The sequence below is a fragment of the Zonotrichia leucophrys genome, chromosome 3 (genome assembly GCF_028769735.1).
Source record: "Zonotrichia leucophrys gambelii isolate GWCS_2022_RI chromosome 3, RI_Zleu_2.0, whole genome shotgun sequence".
NCBI classification, from domain to species: Eukaryota; Metazoa; Chordata; class Aves; order Passeriformes; family Passerellidae; genus Zonotrichia; species Zonotrichia leucophrys.
Window position 1 is genome coordinate 78,946,133 of NC_088172.1, and position 23,937 is coordinate 78,970,069.

Consider the following 23,937-nt stretch of genomic DNA (forward strand, 5'->3'; position numbering starts at 1 on the left):
AGGCAAATGGAAGCACCTGGTAAATGACATTGCTTATATTCCACAGAATAGCTCTCCCCACAGTAAGTCTGCACCAGACTATGACAAATAAATCTTGCCAGACAATTATTTCACATGGCCTTAATGAAATTAATGTAGCAGTGATGAAATCAAGGACATTTTCTGTCAGTAAACCACTTCTAGTCTAGAAGAGAACTTTATATTTTGAGCGCTGGCTGTAACAAATAAACCATTTCTGCTAAAACAACATCAACACAACATGCACAATTCCTCAAGCAGAATTTACTTCCTTTTTTATAAACACTTTCCAAGATACACATTTAATATTTATTGGCATTTTGAGCCTTTTTTTTCACTCCATTTAAAGTAATTACTCTTGTGCTAGCTTTTTGTAGAACAAAAGCACCTGCATTTGACACCTACATTGCTCCAGAATACCAACCCACATGTTTCTTTTTGAGTCTTTATGTGTAGAACAGCAGTACTTCCCAGAAGTTTTGTTATTTCTCTTTGTAACTAGTTTACAAATTCTGAGAGCAACAGAATAGTGACTTACAGTCTAGAAAGAGCAGGAATATTAACATGTGTTCATTTAAGAGAGTTACAACCCCTGTGCAACAAGCAGAACTGCCACAGAGACATGACAATTTAACAAAATACTCACCATCACACTGGGCAGCAATTAGATGATGTGACATGTTATGCCAGAGGACTGCATTGTTCTAACAAAGGGGAGCCATCCAGGAGACATGAAACTACCCAGTGAACAACAGAATAGGTTTGGATAAGCAGACTGGGAGCAATGGAGTATCCATACAATGGATATACTATTTCCAACTTTATACTTGGTATAGACATGCATTTTTTTCCACTGCTGGAAGCTAACCAATTAAAGCTAAAAGATGACCAGAGAGCAAAACAGTAATCTGGAAGAGGCTGAATTAGGAAGGCAAAACCACTTTTATACAAGCAAAACTGGAAGGAGGAAATATTACTAGCTGAAAATAAAGGAGCATGTTAAGCTCTGTGGTGGAATCTGGAGGCTGCTAGACCCGTGGGACTTCTGCATGGAACATTGTGAGATGGATACAGACTTTAAAAAGCAAAATTCCTTCTAAATAAACAATGAACTACTTTAAGAAGATCATCTGGAGGGCAAAGCAGTGTTCACTAACATTATTTCTTCCCTGAGACAAGCCTGTGAAGGTAATCACTGCCAGACTCAGGTAGAACACTGCCCAAAGGCTGGCCTTTGAGCTGGAAAAAAATTACAGGAACCCATCTTCAGAAAGGCTTATGATTAGCATTACTGACCTGGAGGGGAGACACCTGATGCTAACAGGAGTCTTCTTACCCAAATGTGCTGAATATAGTCCTTTTGAAAATATATGCCAAAGCCAACTGTTGGTACAGCATTCATTTGCTTCTTTTAAAAGCATACCATCATTGACAGAATGCAAAATCACTAAGTTTCATCCTGGGCAGTCTCACCCCATAGAGAAGTGTCAGCAACTTTTCAGATGATACCTTCCATGTAAAGGTTGCTATTTCTATCTTTTACAGTCAGGGCAAGACAGTGTATTTCTTCTGGCTCAGCCCAGCTTGCAAGATGTTCAGCATAGTTGGCTCTCATTCTTCTTTTATGAAGTCTTCCTCTGTCATTGCTTGACAGTACATTCAAGTGCTCAAATTCAGTCAGTGATTCAGTGACTGGAATGTAATGGATTTGTTACTACAGGCCACCTTTCAAGAAGTCATCTTCCCAAGTTCGTTTTGTGCCTTTTGGATACCCAGCTCTTCAATAGCTCAGTCCAAACCACTGCATCTTTCACTGTATTCAGTGCCTACACTTCACATCCCTCCTCCCTGAGCACCACATCAACCTCTGAAATGTACAGTAAATGTTTAAACACATGAACAAAGGGCACTTTCAGACACATTTGGGTCAGTGTATGAAGTTCATGCCAAAGGATGTTGTGTGTTAGTTGAGCAATGCAGTACATTTTTTCCAACTGCTTCAGCCAACAGCCAACCACATGAACTATCCTAAAAATTTTTCTTCTTTAAAATTTGTAATAAAAGGATTTAATATAAAATAAAAAAAAGCAGCAACTAACTCATTTTAATTACATACAGAGACTAGGGAAACAGTATGAGATGGCTGTAGTTTGGGTCAGCTAAGTCTTGAATTTTTTACATCTTACGCTTTCTTTTATTTAGGATATACATCTAGGTAATGCTTCTGGGGTTTTTTTCTGCCATCTACGGAGCCCTAAGGTCCTTTAATGTAGCTTTCATCATCTTTTCTCAATGCATGCCATCAAACTGTGCTTCCAAAAAGAGATGTCATTAGGAAGGGAGCCCCCAGGCACCACATTACACAGTTGCCTGGTTCATATAAATGTGAATTGGGAAAAATAATCAACCACTTTTAAATACAGCTTTAAAATCATGCAGTTGAACTTGCCTACACTATTTACATGAAACATCTTGTAGTCATTCCATACAGTAGCAAAATTAGCATTTTTCTATAAGGCAGTAGCAAGTGGAGACACACAATAGCATCAGGTCTTTGTCCCTTCAAAGAGTTTTCACAAAGGAGTAAAGCCCTTCTAGCACAAACTGCACTAGAAAGCCTAAAATGGTTCCAAATTTGGTACAAACTATAGATGTACTCTGTTATTTTTGCTCTCCCCCTCTTCATTGGATTCTCATTCCTTTTTTTCAGAAACACTTGTTTAATTCTATTTTTTAAGCTTTTATTTTTTTTTTCTTGCCTTGGAACTCTGACATTCTTTCTCCATTCCCTCACTCATGAGTTATTTGCTGGCTGGTTAAGAAAAAGACCCACATGGAGACAGGGCAGTCACACAGCAGAGGCAAGAAGCCAGCCCCACTCCTCCATCCTTGCGTACCTGTGAATGAGTCTCCCTGTCAGCCTTGGTACCCCCCCTGTGCGTGCAAGGAGCAAAGAGGGGCCCCTCCAAGGGCACACACTTTAGCAAGGCTGTGTCTAGGGGCAAGCATGAACCTGGGCCTTCACTACCAATACTAAATTGCTTCTACCAAAACCAGCCAATTCTCCAATTCTGCTACTCCTTGGCAAAGGTCTTTGTGCACATCAAAATTCACACCCACAGAAACAAAAGAGATAACAGTCTCATCAGCTTTGGGGAAATCAGATTACCAGACAGCACAAAGGAACCCACCCAGCAGCCCTCCAAGCTACTTCGCATACAATGCTTGCTATGTTTTGTCCTCCCCTGAAACATAAATAATCAGTAACTGCTGGGGGAAAGATCCAGGACATGATGGACCAGTTGGTCAATTGGACAAGGCAAACACTCTTCTCCTGACATAAACAACCTCTTCCTCTGTCTTGTGTATCTTTAGGTGTTTTTGTAGTCTTCAACAAACATCTAATCTCCAACAGTACAATGTGACCTTTCACTGTATGAGGGGTTTTTACTTTGTTTATTACTTTAAAACCCTAAAACACAATTCAGCAGCCACTGGGTTATTTCCTGCTTCAGTCATACCTATGTTCACAATCTAAAGAGCAGAACTGGCTTCATTTTAAGTGTTTCCATTACTGGTTTCCACTTCATTCTCAAAGAAGCACAGTTTTAGCTCCTCACATACACAAAGCAAATAACCTCAAAAGCACAGGCAACAAAGCTATTTTAAATGGCAACATGTAGTTTGCAATAAAAACATTATATGCTGATACAGCACTGAAATATCCTAAAGCATTCAAGCTCACATTTGCACAGCCTCAATCTTCCTATGACCTGCCTTTGCTCTGTTTAGACAACATTCCACTCAGCTTCTGGACTAAACCTGTGGAGGCTGCTCTCTCTTGCTACTGAGAATGCAGGCTATCTAAAGGTAATCATGCACAGGTTTAGAACACTATTTAAGCACAGGCAATTCCAAATCAAAGTTGGTTTTCCAGCAATGCAATAGGATTTTCTGCAGTTTGGCTGAGAAACTCAGCTAGTATGAAATCACCAGATGATACTAGAGTAGCTTTAATTTTTGCACAGAACAGACAAATTCCTTGTTTTGAAAGGTCATGACAGTAAATTGCATGGAATTCAATTTACCTCCCTCAGATGGATGAGGGTCTGACTCAAACAGAGAACAGTGGAAGCCTTTGGCTCCAGGAAGTCTGTGCTGATTCAAACCTACTCTGAGGCAGGCAAATCGTCCTTCCTCTCAGCTATACATTATCACAGCTTGTGATTTTCAACTGATCTTTTCCCCCAGATGTCATATTGCAGCAAATTGTGTCATAGATGATCATCAAAACAATGGTCATTGCAAGAAAAATTTGTTTTTAACCAGGGAGTCACCAAATATAAAATTACTTGTGATACAGACACTGTCATAGTTGTCTCACCCTCGTTTCTCCACATCTAAAGTGAAATACAAAAAACTACAGGAAACAACACCCTCATCACAATACAGAAGAACAAATACTGGAAAAGAAAGCAAGTGTAAGGATTACAGAAAGACTGTGAAGACAGAAAGTAAAAGAATACCCTCCCCAGGAGGGGAGTGACACACTTGTAACACTTGTGATTTAACAGGCTCCTTGTGTACAGCTGAGAACAACAGCTGGTGAGCAGCTCATTCCTGACTGGATGCTTGGCACCAGGCAACAGCTCTTACCTAAAGCTTTCTGGGTATTCAACAACAGCCATGTTGATAACATCCAGTGCATGCTGATAGTGCTTCTGAGCTGAAAAGAGGAGGGCCAGTAGATGAAGTGAATTCATGTCATCTTTGCACAATTGCAGGGCTTCTTGAAGATGGTCTATAGCATCTGAAATCTAGAAGGAGATGGGGTAGAAATAACCAGAGAACACATCACTCTTTCAGTCCTACATTATCCCTCAAAAATAAGAACAAACAGAGTAAGTAGAAATTCTGAAGAAGTTTTGCTTAGGCACCTTTATTATCAGAACAGGCTGCCAAAATTAACAGACTGCACTGCTTGAAAAAAACCCACACATTCCAGAGAAAGACGTCCGCAGCATTACTAAATCACTGCTTATAAACAAGAGCAGCAGACCTGATCCCATCAACCCCCTCATCCTTTGGCATGGTGAGTCTATGATGTAAACATATCCACCACAGATGCCCAAATCTCAGCTCCATTTTCTAGGATGAGTGGCTGGCTCTTCAGCTGGGGGTGAACACTGCACATCTCTGCTGCGTTTTGTCTCTCATAATGGCCCAAGAAAGTCTTTCATGATTTGGATCAAGAACATAAAAATGAAGTTTGAATGTTCAAGGGTAAAAGAGTCAAGATTTAAAATGCTGTCAAAAAAAGAAATATATTTGCAAGCAGTGATGTAAAGAGCAGTCCTGACAGTCACAGCAGCAGCATGTTATTAGAACCAAGTCTCACTTGGCAGAAAACTTAACATCTATAATGAATGCAAGTCTATCACATGCTCTTTGTGATCCAGTACACTATTTTAGAATATCTGGTCAAAAGGGAACTTCTTAGCAGATTTTCTTTAGTCTGTTTACTGGTAAGTTTTACATAGAGGATTTTCTTTAAGATTCTCTAGTGTCTCAAATTACTTTTACATAAATTATTGCATTTCTGTGGCTCTGGAAAGCTGCAGAAAACAAAGCATAAAAGTGTATAAATTGCTTTTCCTCATGTATGCTTTCCAGCTCCTTCTCTTAACGGATGGAGAATGCAGTTCCTTCTTTTCTATTATGAGAACTTCCCACCTAGCACAGCCTTACAGACATTCTACCCTGGCAAACCACCAGTGTCAAATTCCCACCGCCTCCACAGACCTCTCACAAAAACAAGAAGCACATAACTAAGGAAAGCAACAATGACACCACCTGCAGCTACTACAGAGGTTGCTGATTACCTGAAGTCCAGGTATCCTTCTGGGAGCAGTGTGTATTCTGTTCATAGGACAACTTCATCCAAATGTCCAAGTGACATTTCTCTGTTGCTGTGCACACATGAGCCATGGTACTTAACTCTGTATTACTGGTGACTCCATGCAAGCCTGGAGATCAGTGTGACTGCTCCAGACATAACCCCAAACTGGCACTTGGCCCACAGCATCAAAACTGCTGAATGTCCTGGCTTGGATTCAGACTGGGATACATGACTGACTGCTCAGCTTTAATGAATTACTGCTTGTCAGTGGAGCTACTTTAACTACATGTGTTATTAAAGCCTACTGCAAGGGTAAACACGTTGACCTAATCACTCAAGTTCCCTCAGCAGTTTACTAGAACGCATTTTCATACAATATAAAAATTCTAGCAATGACAATACAACTTGGAGCCAGGACCAGACAGTGGTGGGCCCAGATCTGCTTGTTCACAAAGCTGTTCATAGATATACCAGATGTATATAAATTTGACTTGCTAAAACAAAGCTGCTGTCAAGACTTCTTGCACTCAGGACTAAAAACCCTTCTATTTCTTTCTATTTCTTTCTATTTCTCTGTCTCAGAGCTGCACAAGTACCCATAAAGAAAATACAAGTTTGGGGAAAAGTTAATTAGAAGAAAACCTGCAAATCAAACAACTGGAGAAGACTTGGAGCAACCTGTTCCAGATGATCCTGCTTTGAGCAGGGATTGAATTGGGCGATCTCTAAAGGTCCTCTTCAAACTATTCTATGATTAAGACTTGGGAAGGAGATCCTAATTTGCTAGTATGAATCAGGCAAAGAATTACACTTGCAACTAATGCCTGTACTGAGGGACTTCAAAACTGTAGGGGTGCTTGACCTTACTCATGTGAGAATATGCAAACTGAGACTTGCTTTACATATTGAAAATGACTTAGGATCAAACTGCAGGTAGGTCCACACCCCTAAGAGAAGCGGGCCATCCAAGGAGCTCTCTGACTCTGTTGCAACATCCATGAAATAGAGCAGCAAAAAAGTGAGTTGTGGTCACTCCTGCAAACCTGTGTCTGCTGGAGAGGCAGCCACATACTGCTGGAGGAAATGTCATCTGAAGTAATTCTGTTCTGTAGCATGGGGCCTGCAATGGTTACATCTCATTTCAGTGCTTCCCTCAAGTATCAGAGTCACAGGCAATAGCTGGCCTTAAAAATTAATCATGCTTCCCTGGCACCTCATTTATTAACTTGAGTCCAAAAAGACTCCTTAGTGCTGTAACACCATTACTAGCCTACACAGTACTGCTGCATAATTAGAAACAGTGGACAAAAATAACATGAACTCTCTGCCTTTACAGAAAGCATTATGTGAAACAACAACCTGCAACAGACTAGATGCAATGAAATACAAACTAAATTTCTACATCAACAAAAGCAAGATATTTGGCAGCAGTCAACACAAAACTTCTTTTGAAAGATGTATTTTTATTTAACTAACTATATAATTTGAGAAAGATGGAAGCTGGTGTCACCCCAGATGGCACCCTGAAACGTTAGGGCTTTATCAGAGGCAGGCTGCCAGTTTAAAATTCCCTACCAGCAGTGCACTTTAAAATAATCTTATTTCAGTTGGACTGCAAGTCTAAGTAGGGCCTACAATTAGAAGAAGCTACAGTTCCCTGATTTATGATTCTGTTAACAAATATACCACATGTTTTGTGCGGCACACAGGTATCTTCACATCACACTGATTAGGGAGCAAAGATGCTGCAGTAGGCCAGAAATAGCATCTTGCAGCATTACCAAAATAATGCCACAATATGGATTGTTTAGGCTGCCTTTTATATAGTAGGATTTATTTCAATAATGGTATGTGTCTCCTTAAAAACAATGTTGATATGTCACAATTACAGGTATAAAAAGGAAAACAGAGTAAGTGTAAAAAATACTTCCTAACAGTAGAATGAAATTGGGTATTTTAAATGGTAAATGAAACAGGAACCCTTAAGAGAAATTTTCAGGCCTTATAATTTCACGTCAGTTGACAGTTACACTTAATTAACCATTACAACTACCCACTCCGTCTCTTTTTATAGCATGGAAAGGAGAAAGCTTTACTGACTGGCAAGAGTTTCCATTGAAAACAGACTTGCTGCAGTTCACCAGAACCTCAGGAAAGTAGGCATACACCTATGGGTTATTACTTAGTTCTTCCTACAAGCCATTCTTGATCACCAGAACAATCTAGGCTAGGATGTAGGCAGAAAAGCAGCATGTTGCTTTTCAGCAGAGGAGGCAGTTGGTAATCTGGGAAAAAGACAGAACAGAACTACCTACACCCAAGGAGTCACTTTGAAAGAACCACCTCTTGAATACCTCCTAAAACAGAGCTCCTCTCTTGGGCAGTCAGCAGCCTCTCCTCCTTGAAACCAAACAAAAACTGGGCAAAACAGGTAAAATATTTTCTCTGCTCTCTTAACTGATGTTTATCTTAACTGTACATCCAGACACTTGGGAAGGAAGTAGGTGCTTTCTGGATAGTGCCACTTGAAACTTGAGGTCTCTTGGAAGTCCACAGGAAACTGGTGAGACTTACAGTGCTCAGCTGCTGACCCTTAGCCATCTTTCCCTTCCCATTTTCATGAAAAGAAAGGTTAGATCTAATCAAGTATTAAAATGGCATGATGCCTATATAAGATGTTTTTTACATATTGAGTACTGATTTACACGGCAGTCAAGGTCACAAACACCACCACCCCCAAAAAATCCGCATTCAACACTTAAAATTAACAAGAGTGCAGCTGACTCTAAAGAGTAATTTCCATAGAAACCGGTCTGCTTTTTAAAAAACAAGGCAATGCATTAAAATCAGTGAGCTTTAAAATGTTCATTCTACCTTGTTTTTGCTGATCCAAGTGCTGTTACCACAGAAACAGGAGAAGCAGCCGAACCAGGCACTGGGAGTGGGGAGCTGCAAGTCTCATTTGTCACTGGGCTCTGCCAGCTGCCAGCCAGGCACTGCAGGTGGAGATATCCACTGCAGCAGGTACAGACCTTGGCCTCCAGGCACTTCAGCTCAGGGGGAAAACCAGACTGAGACTCTCCTTACAGAACAGGTTATTCTACACTGTGTTTGGCTGAAAAAGCCACTACAACACTCTGGGGCTGATGTAGACCCTCCCAGTCCTGCCAGTGACTCCAGTGGTCTTTAAGACATGCACACATACAATACTCATTATCATCATTTTTTATCTTGGTTGCTGGTGGTTTCAAATGCCAACTCTGCATGAACCTTTTATAACCATTCCTCCTCTGTCACATCCTCATCTCATGTCAGAGGGATGCCTATGTTTTTCCATTTCCCCTCTGCCTCGCCCAGTGGTGACAGAGACAAGTGCTATTGGAAATATTTTACAGCCTTCCAAGGAAGATGAATTGCTCCAGCTTTGCTTGGCACTCTACTGGTCAGCTGCCTCTCTTGCTTTGTTCCATGAAAACACTGTCTTATCTATGCAAGCTGATACCTATATTTTTCAATGCTGGGTACAGTTACCTTATTTATTGACCCTGACTATGGAAACAAAAAGGTCTATTTGTTGAGAAAAACACTGAGGTATTATATTATATTATAACCTACTATGTAGAAAAGGCCTGATTTATTGGTATTATAGCATTGCCTGATGAAAGCCCTAACTGTGATGTTCAATAGTTAATGCAATCTATCAAAAAAGGTATCATTTATCTTTCAGTTAATCAGAAAGAGAATATATTAGATACTTTAAATAATTAAGTATATTAAAAATGCATTACCAAATGTTTATCATTAAGTAAACTGGCAAAAGAAGAGTAGGGTATTTTACAGCAGTCTAAAAATAAAGAAGTCTCAGGTATCTCCTCTCTGTCCAAGCATGCATTAAAGATTTATATCTCACTTGATGGGAGAAGAGCAGGAGCACCATGGCAGGGGTCAGGGTGACACTACACAATACACTGAGATCACACAGCTGTGGGAGCAGAGGCGACTGGCACAACATCGGGGATGAAAACACTCAGGTGAACTAGACAGAACATGGGGACAAGAGACTGAATGGAAAGAACAGGAGGGAAGGGAAATGAAGCAACAAGAGAGATGAAACAACATGGCAAAGACAGGCTACAACTAGAAAAAAAAAAGTAATGAGTTAATATGCCAGTAACAGTGAAAACAACAAAAAATCAATGACCACAAAAATCTTCATTTTTCAGGACATTTCAGCTGAAAAGCTGTAATTCTTCACTCATGGCAAGCAGAAGAGGGAGCAAATCAGACCATCTCCCTATGAGGCAAAAGCTGCGAGAGAAAAAAGGGTAGTTGGGTGTTTCTTAATGAAAGACCCTGAGCAAACTGCATCATAAAGCAGCCAGTAGGCAGATGAGAAAGTTAAATAAGCCATTTTAATTATCCTTTCTTATTGCAGGCTCACAGCACACTGCTCTCATTATGAAAGGGTTACAAAAGTGACATTATCAAGAGGGTGCTCTCTTGGAACAATTAGTTTAACCTAATGAACACACAGCTCCCCTAATTAGCTCAGGAAAGTAAGAAATACCCAACTGTTCAACTCTGTAGTGTAGACTAGGGAGAGAAAACTGCAGCAAGCAGAAGGCCTGCCAAAGAAAGAAACTACAATGATGAAATTTCAAATCTAGCTAGAGAGGTATTTAAAAAACAGAAGCTGCTCCAAGACTTTAGCTTTAAAACAGAAAGGACCGAGAAATACAACACCCCAGTTTTAAGAAAAAGGGGCACAGCCCAAGTGGTTGGGGTTTTTTTTGAAAGGCAGTGCAGAGCATTTTCTGATCAGCTTCACTTTTATGAGTTAACACCTGCAGCAGCATTCAAACGCCAACTAATCCCACTCTCTGCAGAGCTCCAGTACGCGTCAGAGCCTGGCGTCAAACGTGCCCAAGTTTGGAATAAAGCGATCCCAGCGCGCGATCTGGCACCGCACGGAGCCGGGCACAACGGGACAGCCTCTGGAGCGGCCTGTGCGGGACAGTGACACCAGGGAGCTGCAACAAACACACCTCCTCATCCCACACACACAAGGCTGCTCCAAGACTGCTCAGGAGCCAGAGCTGAACACATTCCCCAGGGAAGGCCCTTCCATGTGCCACAGAATTAGTATTTTTAGAGTAAGAATTAAAAAATATTTTACATAAACACATTCTGACTGCTTGTCACCGGTTACAATGCAGGAAGGAAGGGACCCTGTTTAGCAAGCCTGGGTCTTGTTCAACTGGACTGTCCTTCCATCCTCCCATGACCCAGTGATTTCCAAATATTTCACATACCTGTCTGACAAGAGCCAGCTGCAGTGACAGGTAGAGGATGATCTGGTGATCTTCGGGAGCCAGGTCATGTGCTCTTTAAGGACAACCACATAAGACAAAAAGAAAAGTGACTGTTAGATTGCACTTTGCAGAACTCCTTCACCATGAGTCACATTAGCACAGAACAAAACCCAGTCTTCCCCCACAGAAAGCTAGTCCAGTAATGGGGAGCACACTGAAACTAGACAAAAAGCAGAACAGTGCTGCTCCGGCTAAGCCAGAATCCCAGGAAAAAGTATGAGAAACACAGCTGCCAGGATGTTATACAACTTACATGCTCCTTTATTAAATGCCACTTAATATTTTGGAACTTGGATAACTAATATGGAAAAAGTAGCTCTGAGTGCATAACAAACCTATCAAAGCATTATTTTAAATAATTCAGGTGATAGACATAGTTGTCTAAGTTGTTCCTATACTGCCACTTTTCAAACATTAAGAGAGGGTTGGATTAACACTGAAAAAGTAATCACTATGAGTATGTAGAGGACTAAAGATCAGGAGCCTGTGACACAAACTGGTGCTCAAACATACAAAACATTCTCTACCCTGCAGCTTCTAGTTTAATTTTTGACAGCAGACTCCTAATTTGGAAGGGGAAGACACTGAGAGAGGAATGATTTGATGACAGGAGCTGCGCCTGGACCAACACCAAGGCCCTTACTTGTCAAGCTTGGACTCTGAGATATCCCTTGCAGCCCACAGCAGGCACTACACTGAAGCCTTGGCTAGAGAAGGCTGCAGTGTCTCCAGAACCACATGTGCAGGCCTTTAGCAAAGCCTTGTACAAGGCAGGGAACAGGGATGGACAGCCTAGGCAGAACTGCCCCCTCTCAGACTATGCTAGGCACAAAACTGCAGTGTGAATTTGCTAGCCTGTGGAGAAGCCATTACCAAGGCAATGCTGGGATAGAGTCTTGGGGAACCCAATCTAGGAGGAAAGGTGGGGCAGCAGCTGATGCCACCTGGCAGCCCACTCCAGGAGCCAGTGGATTCTCCCCTTGTGACTCACAGAGCTCACTCACAGCTCTGCAGCACAGGGAAATCATTTCACATGGGAGAAATGGGGAAGAGGAAGGTCCCTCATAGCCAGTTAACATTTCCTGACCTCTTTCTGGGCTGCATTCCAGGACACCAGGGAAACCTGCACCTGCACTGCCAGGCCCAAAGTGAGCACGATTAATGTCCTTATGAGGGAGAAACGACAGGCTGACAACACTGGTGGTTAAAACCCATGCCAAAACTATTGATTTGCTAATAATACACAAGTAGCAATAAAATAATTCCTTCAGGAAACAAACCACACACCATTTTAATGGCAGCCACTTTTCAAATACCATCTTGGCCTGTGAGCAAGAAGATTTTTATAACTAAAAGCTCTAGAACAAATTAATTTAGTATGGACTGAATATGTCCTGTAACTCTCTAAGTCAAGGTGGCACTCAAGTGTTCTGAAGCAATGCCAAAGACATCAACATGCAATTAGTACAGGTGAGTCACTAATTTCTCCTTCCACTTCAAAAAATACAAAAAAACTCCCAAATAAACCCAAATAGTCACAACCCCCCCAAGATTGCAACAAACAACAAAACTCCACAAGGTAGAACCCAGCTTTGCCCTAAGGTGTTAGACAGGGTGAGTCACCTCTTTACAAAGTGTCTCTTGTGAAACCATCAGTAGCCTCTCCAGCAATGAGTAACAGGGGAAAGTTCACAAGAGTATAGCAGATGAAATTAATGGTGCTTTTGGAAAGAAACAAAGGATTGTTACTTTACTGCTCATTTTCCTCAGAAGGAATTAGAAAAACATTTGGTGCAATCTTCCAGCTGAAAAGGCCCCTTACTGAGATGACTACAGGCCAAACTATGGCCTGAGAGATCGTACAGGCTCTTCAAAAAAAGACAAAAAGCAAGGAAGGTACAAAAAGGAAGGAAACCAAACTTAGGCATTTAGAAAACACTAGTAATCAGCTCACTGTCACATTCCTGTTGGCTGACGTTTGAGTAACTAATGTTTGGCTAGAAGCTTGTCTGCCTCCTAGGTAGAGTTAAGATACCATGAAAACAAGTCACAGCCAATGAGAAAGGTTACAGGATAAAAAACAAGGAAGTTGAAAAGCAGTGCAGCACCACAATTCCTTAAAATTGGTCAGCAGTTTATGTACGACACTGGAGTCCACAAACTAGTGTGACTTAAAAGTAAAAGTACACTCCTCATCCAAATAGTGAATGAATAAATGGCTTTTAGAAGTTTTCTCTCTCAGATCTCCATAAGGTAAATACCCAGAATTGTATCTGTGGTTTCAGTTCTTGCACTCACTACAAAACCAGTGTAAGACAAACATGCTGGGCTCCTTCTTGGCCAGCATCAGCAAAACAACTAAGATCTTTTAACATTGTTCAAATTGTTTAACCTGTACTTTGAGATACCAGAAATCTCAAGTTTTCTTCACTTATGTAATTATGACAACAATAAACTCAGAATTAGATCCTTCAGCCCACGACTTGGGCCACATACGCTGCCATTTAATTGCTATCTATAGTCTGTAGGCATCTACATTTACAGTGGGTTGTAAATTGTGAATGTAATTGTACAAATGTAAGTAACTGCCTGAACACCACCTAGTGTATTTTGAGTGGTGTAACTTAATCATAACAGAGTCAGGAAGCTCACACCTTAATGCTCTACCCCACAGAATGGACAAAAAAAGGTTTTAAATCAAGCAGTTGTACTTGAGGTCTCAAGTGTAGTTGCACAAGAGTGCACAGTTGCTTCCAGAGTGCAGCCATTGTGTGTTTTCCCCAAAAATATAGGGATGAAGGAGAGGTGAGTGGTGCCTGCTTTGTTCCCCTAGCTCTAGAACCTCCTCTTCGAACAACAGCTGATATAAACACTCATTAGGACAGCAATTATTCTCTCCCCTAGGTGCCCTGGTGCCAGGTCACCCATAGCTGCTTACACCCTGATGGTGGAGGTACTTTCCCACCATGATGGAAATAGGATTTTAAGCCTGCTTCACACAGGAATTGAGACAAAATTAGCTTTCCACGTCTGCCAGCTGGCATCATGTGAGGAAGCTGCATCTCCCAGCACTGTAGATCTCACTGCAGCTAATTTGGGGCTAAGGTTTTTTTCTGTAAGGTGGCAGAACAGTACTCTTACCTTGGATAATCAAATAATCACTGCATTTAGCCATCACAAAAATGGTTTTAACAGACTACTGCTGAAATCTAATGAACTGTTTTCAAATCTTACAGAATGGAAGCCTTACACAGAGGAAAAAAACATAAAAAGAAAAAAATTTCTGAATTAATGAAAAAAATGCACAAAGCAAGTATCTGCAAAATTCCTACTCACCTCTCCAAAGACTGAAGTGCTTTCTTGTTTAATTCATCCTGAGTGCTCTTTAGAGTAGCTGTAGGACAAGATACAATACCATTTAAGCGTTAATTCAATGTTTCAGATCAAATAAATAAATGTATAGAGTATTCAAACTGGGAGCATAAAATATATGGAAATATCTGTGTGTTTGTGCATGTGCTCATTTTGACATGAATTCTCAGATTCATTTTTATTAAAGATTATTTTAAGTCCTTTGTTTGAAATACTGAAGCATTTTTTATTTATATATGCCACTGAAGGGGGCTGGGAGAAGGGGTCAAACACTAACCAGATACCAAGAAAATAACAGGTCCTCATCCAGAGTGCTGCAAATGCTACAAGCAGTAACCTGCATCACATTCTGACTCAGATACAGTACAGAATGTACATATTCACCACCATCCTCACAGGATGGTGCTGGAGGTGTAACTGGGAACACCAGCAGCCAAACTTACAGCTCTGGGACAAAACACCACCATCTTTGAGACCACAACAGACTTCAGGTTACTTCAGATGTGGCATTAGCCACTAATGCCCTTATTCCATATCTCTAATTGATTAATGGATCCTGCCCAGTACACACATGTATCACTGTATAAATTAATTCCTACCTAAAACCAGAAAAGAAAGAGAAGAATCAAGCTCTTGTTATATCTGGGTATATTAAGGTATCATCAAGATCAACAGGAACAGAGGGAGAGCTTAAAGGAACATGGCTTTCTCAGATGAAAAACATCTGGAAACCTAGTGATTTTTAGAAATATATTGGCTGTCTTGTTCTGGTTCTTGCATGGCAGTTGTTTCTTGTTCTGCCTATCCTGAAATTGAGAGCTATTGATCAACAGCATAAGGAAGTGATGAGTAGTTAATCCATCAGCAAACCTCACCCGTGAATGTATCTGAATTGATACATGAAGTCAGTGTATGCTCCAAAACAGAAAGTTACTAAGTAGTATATAATAATGCAATCAACCCAGTGAAATTCAAGTATTCTTAAAAGTTATTAAGAAGAAAAGACATGTGTTCTTCTGCAAGACCTGCAAATGTAACCAGTTTCTTTGCATTCTGCAATATGCCAGTGAGTGAAATTTTGTAAGTAAATTATTTGTTGCAGTAGCTATAGCGATCAGACCTTTTGTACTTATACATCTTTCAACAGTTCTTCAGAATACCAGGTTCATTTGGGAGGAACAGCAATCTTCAGGATTTCCTAATCATAAAGATCAGAGCTTGCTTAGGCCAAAAAACCTACTCTAAGATAAAAAACTTATCCAAAAATTTGTATTTTAAATAATAAATTTTAAGACATGGACTTTCATGTAAAATGCAGCATCTGTTAAAAATATATCACTCTCAGCCTTAAATCAGGCTGCAAAATACTGGATAAAGGTAACAAAGGAAGAAAATTTGGAAATAAATTAAAGAACCAAGACTGATGTAAACAAAAATGCTTGAGGAGACATTGGAAAGGATTTGATCATACCTATAAACATCCCTACAGAAAAAAATCTGACATTCTGTTTCTCATGAAAACTACCATTCTTTAAATTACAGAGCAATTCTGAAGATGTCACACAATAAGGAAGACTGAAAGAAATATTGCCATTTGTCCCTCAAATTAAACACCAAATGGAAAAGCTAGAACTTTGAGCTTCCACCTGTTAAGACATTTGACTAATGTTCAGTTTGTAGTTAGAAAGAACACAAAATATGTTGTGGAAATGATGTGATTACTCTGCAACTAGTCAGCTTTGCCTCTGCATTACTGGGAAACAGCATGTGGCTCCCACCTCCCACAATATGGACTGCATATTCAGCTACCACAAAGTTGGAATGCTGTGTGCAGCTTGGCATCCCCAACAGAAGACATGGTTCCATTGGAACAAATCCAAAAAAGGGCCATGAAAATGGTTGGAGGGCTGGAAGACATCTCCTATACAGAAAAATTGAGAGAGTTGTCATTTTTCAGTCTGGAGAACGGTCAAGGGAGGCCCTCTTAATACTTCAAGGGGGTTTTTAAGAAAGACAGAGTTATTTTTTTTACCAGGTCCTATAAAGACAGGACAAGGGGCAATGGTTTTAAACTAAAAGAGGGAAGATTTAGATTATATACAGGAAGAAATTCTTTACTAGGAAGGTGGCAAGACTCTGAAACAGGCTGCCCCAAGATATTGCAGATACCCTACCCCTGAATTATTCACAGAAATCTGCAACCCACTTGCATCACTGAGAAGCTCTCACTTCAGACAAAGAAAAGTTTGCACTAAGGAAACAGAGCCTGGTGTGTCTGATTAAACTTTTAAAATTTGTGCTCCATTCTCCCAGGTCAATGGTATCAAAGAATTCTTCAGTCCCTACCCAACTTTACTTCCTGTGAGCACGGCTGCTGCAGTTCTGTCAACTAAAACAAAATATTACTTATTACTAAGATTAAAATAAGCTCCAAAAGCAGTCTGACCAATGGGAGAGTGGCACAGGGGAGTTTCTGAAACCCGTAAGACTTTTGCAAACGCCACTTGAGCAGCCCAAGATTCACTTTCTGAAGCAATCTGGGTTTTTAAAGCAGCTTCAGCCTTACTAAAATTCAATAGGCTCTTCAGCAGCATTTTGTACCTAAATACAAAGCTCTGGATCCCATTTAGAAACACAGGAGGATAAGCTCTGTCTTAGTAAAAGCAGTTCGAGCACAGCAGGAGTGGTGAATGCATGGAATGAAACACAGTGCCAAGGATCAGAATCAACTCCACAAACATGGGGACAGGAATCTAGTTCTAATCTTGTCCAATGGATTGAGCACCCATTAGCAGCTGAAGCACAGTCAGGTCTATTTATGTAAAACATTTGTTTTGTGGGAAAGGATTCAGTTTGTGCAAAAGTGTTCCTGTATATGACTCACAATGTAAGAAGTGGGGATGACAGATAAATGGACTTCATAAATAAATTTCTGATCCAAACTACAACAATGACATATATTCACCCTTTTGCAAATATGACTGAGTTTCAGAAATTACTCCCTTGTGTTAAGACATCTAATATGGCACAACATACATTTTAAGCACCCAGAATTATAATTAAAAATTGCATGTACTGTTATTTCCAAAAGCAAAGACCAAGTTTGTTCACTAATAATTTATTGACTTCGGGGGTGGGGGCTTAACATTAACCAGTGCTGTCAGTACACTGACTGTGAAATCCACAAAGACTGATAGAATGAGTTTCTAATTCAGTCCCTGATCCATGACCTTCTACCAAAATTCTAAATGAAAACAGAGATACAGCACACTCATCTCTGAAAAAAGAATGAGGGACTGTTACATATAAAAAGATTTCATAATTTGTGAGATGGTGATGTGAGGTAAGAAGAGCACTTGTATTTCACAATACATTCTCAACCTAGTCTTTCCTCTTCAGCCTTTGGTAAATTCATGTCACCTTTCCCTGTCTTCAGTGAATTCTTCACCAGACCTAAGGGAGGAAAAGTTGATAGTACAGCTTATGTCAAAACTGGAAGTATGGGAGGAAGAGGAATGGTTTGCTGTTGTCATTCACAACAGACATTGGAAAGTGATCTGCAGAAAATGAACATTAACTATGCACAGGAGGCTTGGGCTTCTAAGACTGAGGCAAAAGTGTAAAAGTGTCAATGACTTTCTCTGAGGACACATCTTTCAGCTACTTCAATGAGACTTATTTCAAGAAACATGTAATTAAACATTAAGAATAAGGAAACTTTCCAGCATAAGTTTCTGGAAATTTTACTTCCTACAGGAGCTTTTTGCAAATCACAAAGAAAAGGCTTTAATACAACTCCTCGGTGCCTTTGTCACACAGGAGGAGAAATAATTACTAGAAGGTTATATTAAATAGGAAAGTCTAACTTGGATGGAAGGCTGAAAGCTTTAGAAGGAAATTGGGCAAATGTCTCAAACACTTGGCTACTATTGAAAATACTGATTGAAAGTCATCTCAACTAGAAAGTTACAGGAATCTCATATATATACACACATAGATGTTTGACTTGTCTGCATATACCAGTAAGAACTGGTATAAATACAGTGATAAACAAGATTGACAACATGAGACAGGATTACATCACAGAACTGCTGTCTTTCAACATGTTCTAGCTTTGCTTCCTTACTGTAATATGCTGGTTTTTAACAATGCTAATGAAAAATGTCTTGCTAGTGCAAATTTGACATTTTCTAGTGAAACACAGTTCCATATTCATGACCATCATATGTATGCTTTTGAAGGACTTAATCCATTTTATTAAAATATAATCTGCAAAATGGAAATATATTCTTCCTACTTCCCTCCAATACTGAGTGACTTGTCCTGTTGTCTTAAAGGCTAGAGATACAGTGAGAAGGCAGATATATTCCACTGTTTCAAAACATAAATGAGAGGCTAATCTGAAAATAATCCAAGGCAGCTGTTGTGAAGACTCTTTGTTTTACATTAAAAAGGACACAATATTGAACTAGTCTCTTGAAAACTCAGGAGGTTCCCAGAAAAAGTTTCCAACTCATATTTTGCTGCGCCAAAATATTTTTAGAGCTAGAGTACAGTACATGCCTCTCCATTCTTTAGAAACCACCTTCTTTTCATACTGAAGTTTACAAAGAGATCATAAGGGGCTGACATAGAAAACCTTCTATCCCCGAAAATAGTCTATGGGATCTTGTATAGCTTTACAACAGTTTAAATCATGTCTACACAAAATGCCTTAAAAACTAGGCTGTTAAGTAGAACTCTATTCCTAGTGGACTTAAAATATATATGTACAACAAAGTTCAGGCTAGGAAGGACATACTTTTTGACATGAACTTTCTAGGGAGAACTACTCTGAGGCAGAGAAACGGAGAACTGGAGAGAGCTGCGGTGCCTGTAAGCCTCCATGATGAAAAGCAGTTCTCAGAACAGCTGATCAGATATGGCTGCCTAAAAATCTACACCAACTTGTGCTGCTGAAGAGCACAAGAACACTTTCTCAGATACATGCCTTGCAGAATTCTGGTGTAAGTTGAAAGGCCTGCATATTCCATGATAGCATGACAGAGTAATTTTAGCTTTGATTCAGGCTTCTTTGCTGAATCAACTTTGAAATAGTTGGTTTGTTTCTATGGAACCTCTATGAGAGAAAAGCCATTGCTTGCATGAGGGCACGACTGCCAAAATCATTAGGAAACAAACCAGCTCAGCCATTATTCAAAGAAAATGTGTTAGAACATATCTTCTGCCCATGTTAGAAGTCACAGAATAAACAAAGACTGTTCCCACCTGTGAGCTTGATGAAGGTCAGAGCTAGAACTCTCCCAAACACTTCAAGCCCTACAAAGCACCAAATCTGCAGAAGCCCCTTGTCCACTCATTCAAGATCCAAGTAAGCAGAGTTAAAATAAAATACTTCTTACATTCAGTGGTCTGTTTCTAGTCAACATCCACATGTACCAGCGAGGCAGATACTTTTATCTTGTTTACTTCTAAGTAAAAGAAACTCCATCACAGAGAGGTTGAATCTCTGTGGGGAATCAGCATCATGCCAGGAACTGAAGTGAGGCATTTCTGACTCCAGTTCTTGGATTGTATTTCTTTATGATTTATGAGTGGGTGACAAAAATATGAAAACAGATGGAAAAATTGACTTTTGGTTGTGTAAATTAAGTGAAAAAAAAGTATTACAAATATTCAAGTAAAACACACCCAGCATTGTCAGCTACACTCAGATAATCACCCCCTAAGTAATGACCTGCATATCTCCCTTTACCTAATAACTTCATTTTAATTACCACAGAAGAAGCTCTCTGAGCATGTGAACAATTCCCATTTATCTTGTGATCTGATTGCTTTTCAATGTCTAGTCAGCACTGAAGGCAGATTTTCCAATAAATTCCAATTGCTTGCACTGAAGACTTGGAACAAATGCTCTCCATGTAACACACTTGACAAAGAAGTAACTCACCATCAGTAGCTTGAAGGCTGTATGTCAGGCCCAGTGCCAGGTAACCCTTTGCCAGGGACTCTCCAGCATCCTCACCCAGGTCTATCACCATTTTAGCAAAGTGTTCTGCTTCTTCCAGCTGCAAAAGAGGTAGGTTGAGACCTATGGGCATTTCCTCTATATTTGCTCCAATAAAGTTCACCATTAGCCTTACCTGCAAGTGATCTGAGAGTCATTCACACAAGGGCTTTCAGTGATTCCAGTGAACACTCATAAAAAGGAGAATGTAGAAGGTCAGATGAGCAGACCTTGGTGCACATGCACAGTTTTAAGAAAAGTTTGGGGTTTGCACCCCAAACTCTTTCCAGATGTTTAAGATTAATCAAGGACATGATCTTTTTTTACAGCTTCCCTCAGGCACACTTCAATCATGCAGCCTAAAATGCAAACACTGGATCAGCTGGACTACATATATGATATCCTAGTAGGGCATTGAAAGGTCGAACAGGTTTCTTCCTTCAAAAGAAAACCATTCAGTTTTGCTCTCTGATTTTTTTTAAACCTGAGCAAATTTTACTGTCTTCTCAAACATTAGAACAAAACAAGAAACCACTAACCTCACTGAAAGCTCTCAGCTGCTGCTTGAAATTCTGTTGCCAAAAGGATGCAGAAATTTCAGAACACAAATTTTGATCTGAACTAACACACTACCTTGGCAGCTCTGGCTGCACTAACCACTTTCTGCATCTTTTGCAAAGACACAATTTCCTTGAAAATGCATTTTATATTATAGATAGAGATTGGAGGAGAGAGCAGTCACAATCTCTCAGGATCAGCCTCCAAAGTGATGGAATGTGTAAGCTGGTCTCTTCCACTACATCACAGACTGCTCTCCACAGCCTTCCTTTCAACACATATCTATCAGCATCTGTAAAATCCGAGCTACTGGCAATTTTAAATAAAAAGAGTAAGTTAAATATTATTACAGAATGGAGTGTTTCTCATTTCTAATTTTAAACTCTTATTAATATCACTCACCCATTATTAAGTAGAAAAGACAAAGACCTGTACACTGTATATTCATTGAAAGGTGTAGGTTGGAGAGACACTGGCAAAACTTGTAAGTAATGCCTGAAAGATAGAGCCTACAGGAAGATCTCATTTCTGTACAAGACAGTATGCAGATCCTGTCACCCATAATCAGAGTCATCCCTAATCAAGAAGCAGACACCATTACACTATCTGACAAATCCTCCCTTTGGAAACTTTAATTACATCACAACTGACTTTATGGGATGGGGTTGTTTAATTTTGAGAAAGTACTTTTTTTGTTGGAAATCCACCGAGTTTAGACACAAGTACTGTGGATGTGTGCCCTCTTCATACTCAGCATTGTCAGACTTCAGCACCTCATGGCTCCTTAACATCTAAAATGACTCACTCATAACCACCTGGAATTAAAACGCACCATCAGACAAGAAATTGGCCTTCTGCAGTGATCTGTTAATACACTACCTATGAACAAAATCTACTTGACTTGATGTAGCATCCTGTCAATGAGCCTCCTAATCCCATCACTTGAAAACATTCAGGTGACAACATTAACTAATGGCTTCATAAACAAACCACCTGGATTTATTAGATGATAGCAAACATTAGAAGAAAATTACTTTTAACATAAACCTGAAGAAAGGCTGAAAACTGCAAGTGAAGAAACAAATCTCCACTGCTTGAATTTCTTCCCACTGGTGCAACTCCCTGAGGCCACAGGATTCAAACTAGATGTAGAACAATTATTCCCCAATTTCTGAAACCTCAGATCAGTCAGTCCAACAACCAACACATATGTTACCATCAAACCCTTTCCTGAAAGCATTAGTGCTCCTCATTGCCCCATCAGCTGTGACTGTGGAGGCCACTAACTGACACAGGAACACCTCTTGAGGAATACTGGGACTCACCAAGTAAACTGCAAGGCCTGTCTTTGAGGGTGTAATCCAAAGCTTACCAAAACCACTGGAAATAGTCCCACCTACTTCAGCAATGTTGAGATAGAACCCTTAAACTCTGATCACATCAGGAAGACTGAGATTTGTTTCAGATTTCTTAACCTGTCAGTAGCCCTAGCAGCTTCCCTGCCACATACTGAAATGTGTCCTGGATCAGAGCCTAGGACAATGAAGAAGTGAGCCATGACTTGCCACATAGAAAAAACCCAAAAAACAAAACCCACAAATGAACAACAAAAACCCCTCCTATATTAAATCTTAATTCTTCATCTCTCAGAAACTTTTACCTAAGACATGAAATCTCTGCAGCTTGAAAATTCATTATGCACCTCTTTGCCACCATAAACAGCTGTATTCTCACTCTCTTTCTTTATTGTTTCTCCTCTTCTACCCACACACACTTTCATCCAAGAAGTGTCCATTAGACAAAGAAAAGAGCTCTACAAGGTATTCAAATGACCAGTGAACAAGAGAATGGGTAGAGTGCATGGAAAAAATGAATGAAAAGTTTGAAGCTGAAATGAAGACAAAGACATGTAAAATTGGAGAGATTTTGTTCCATTGTTTCTCTGAATGGTCACCTGATGGTAATTCCAATTTCTGACTGGAAATAACTATACTGCACAAATCAGTAGTGCACCATTCAGCCTTCCTGCCTGCCAGTTAGCCAGGGCCACCTGTCAGTATCAGATTAATCTAATGAATGAATAATTAAAACCATAACTTTTCAGAGTGGCTGAAACAGCACTTCTAGCACATTCTTGTGAACATTTATTCATACTAAACCCTAATGGCACTTTGACCAGCCACAAAGATTCTTATGAATGCAAACCTGGGTCAGCTGAAGTCTGCTTTGAAAATAAGTGGCCTCACAAACTCCAGCACAGCTGGTTCTGTTTATGAGAACATTTACTTTTCCTTCTTACAGCACTCAGACACTTCTCCCTGCCAGCCCTGCTGTGGCAGCCATCTGCCCCTCTTCTCCCATTCTCCTACTCTTCAGTCATTCTGGGCAAGTGTGAAAAGCCAAACCTTTCACTCACATCACCCAGTGAGATGTTTCAACTCTCCAGTGCATCAATCTTGCAGATGGCCTAGTCAACTGTGAATCTGGCAAGTACTACCTGAAACAGCAACAACCCGCTTGGGACACATTTGGGGTAACCAACTAAACTGCAAGGACCACCAGACTGCAGTCTGGATAAATGCTCCCTCTCCATGCACCCATGAGGGACCAGTAGTGAGCCTGAGCTGTGATCTGCCAGTAAAACTGTGTCTGGGGGGTCCTTACAGATATGGGGTGCCTTCAGTCTGCACTGTGGAGATGAGAAAGGGAGG

At 40.2% G+C, this 23,937-nt stretch overlaps 1 protein-coding gene across 5 annotated transcripts in view; it reads right to left on the minus strand.

Annotated features, from left to right (window-relative positions):
* Positions 1-23,937, minus strand: part of TTC7A (tetratricopeptide repeat domain 7A) — a 174,063-nt gene that overhangs the window by 88,078 nt on the left and 62,048 nt on the right. For all 5 annotated transcript variants that reach the window (XM_064708936.1, XM_064708940.1, XM_064708937.1 and 2 more), the window contains 4 exons: positions 20,612-20,729; positions 14,626-14,683; positions 11,230-11,302; positions 4,675-4,835 (listed from right to left, as the gene is read on the minus strand). In XM_064708936.1, the coding sequence (XP_064565006.1) occupies positions 4,675-4,835; positions 11,230-11,302; positions 14,626-14,683; positions 20,612-20,729 (410 nt within the window). The remainder of the gene's footprint in view (positions 1-4,674; positions 4,836-11,229; positions 11,303-14,625; positions 14,684-20,611; positions 20,730-23,937) is intronic.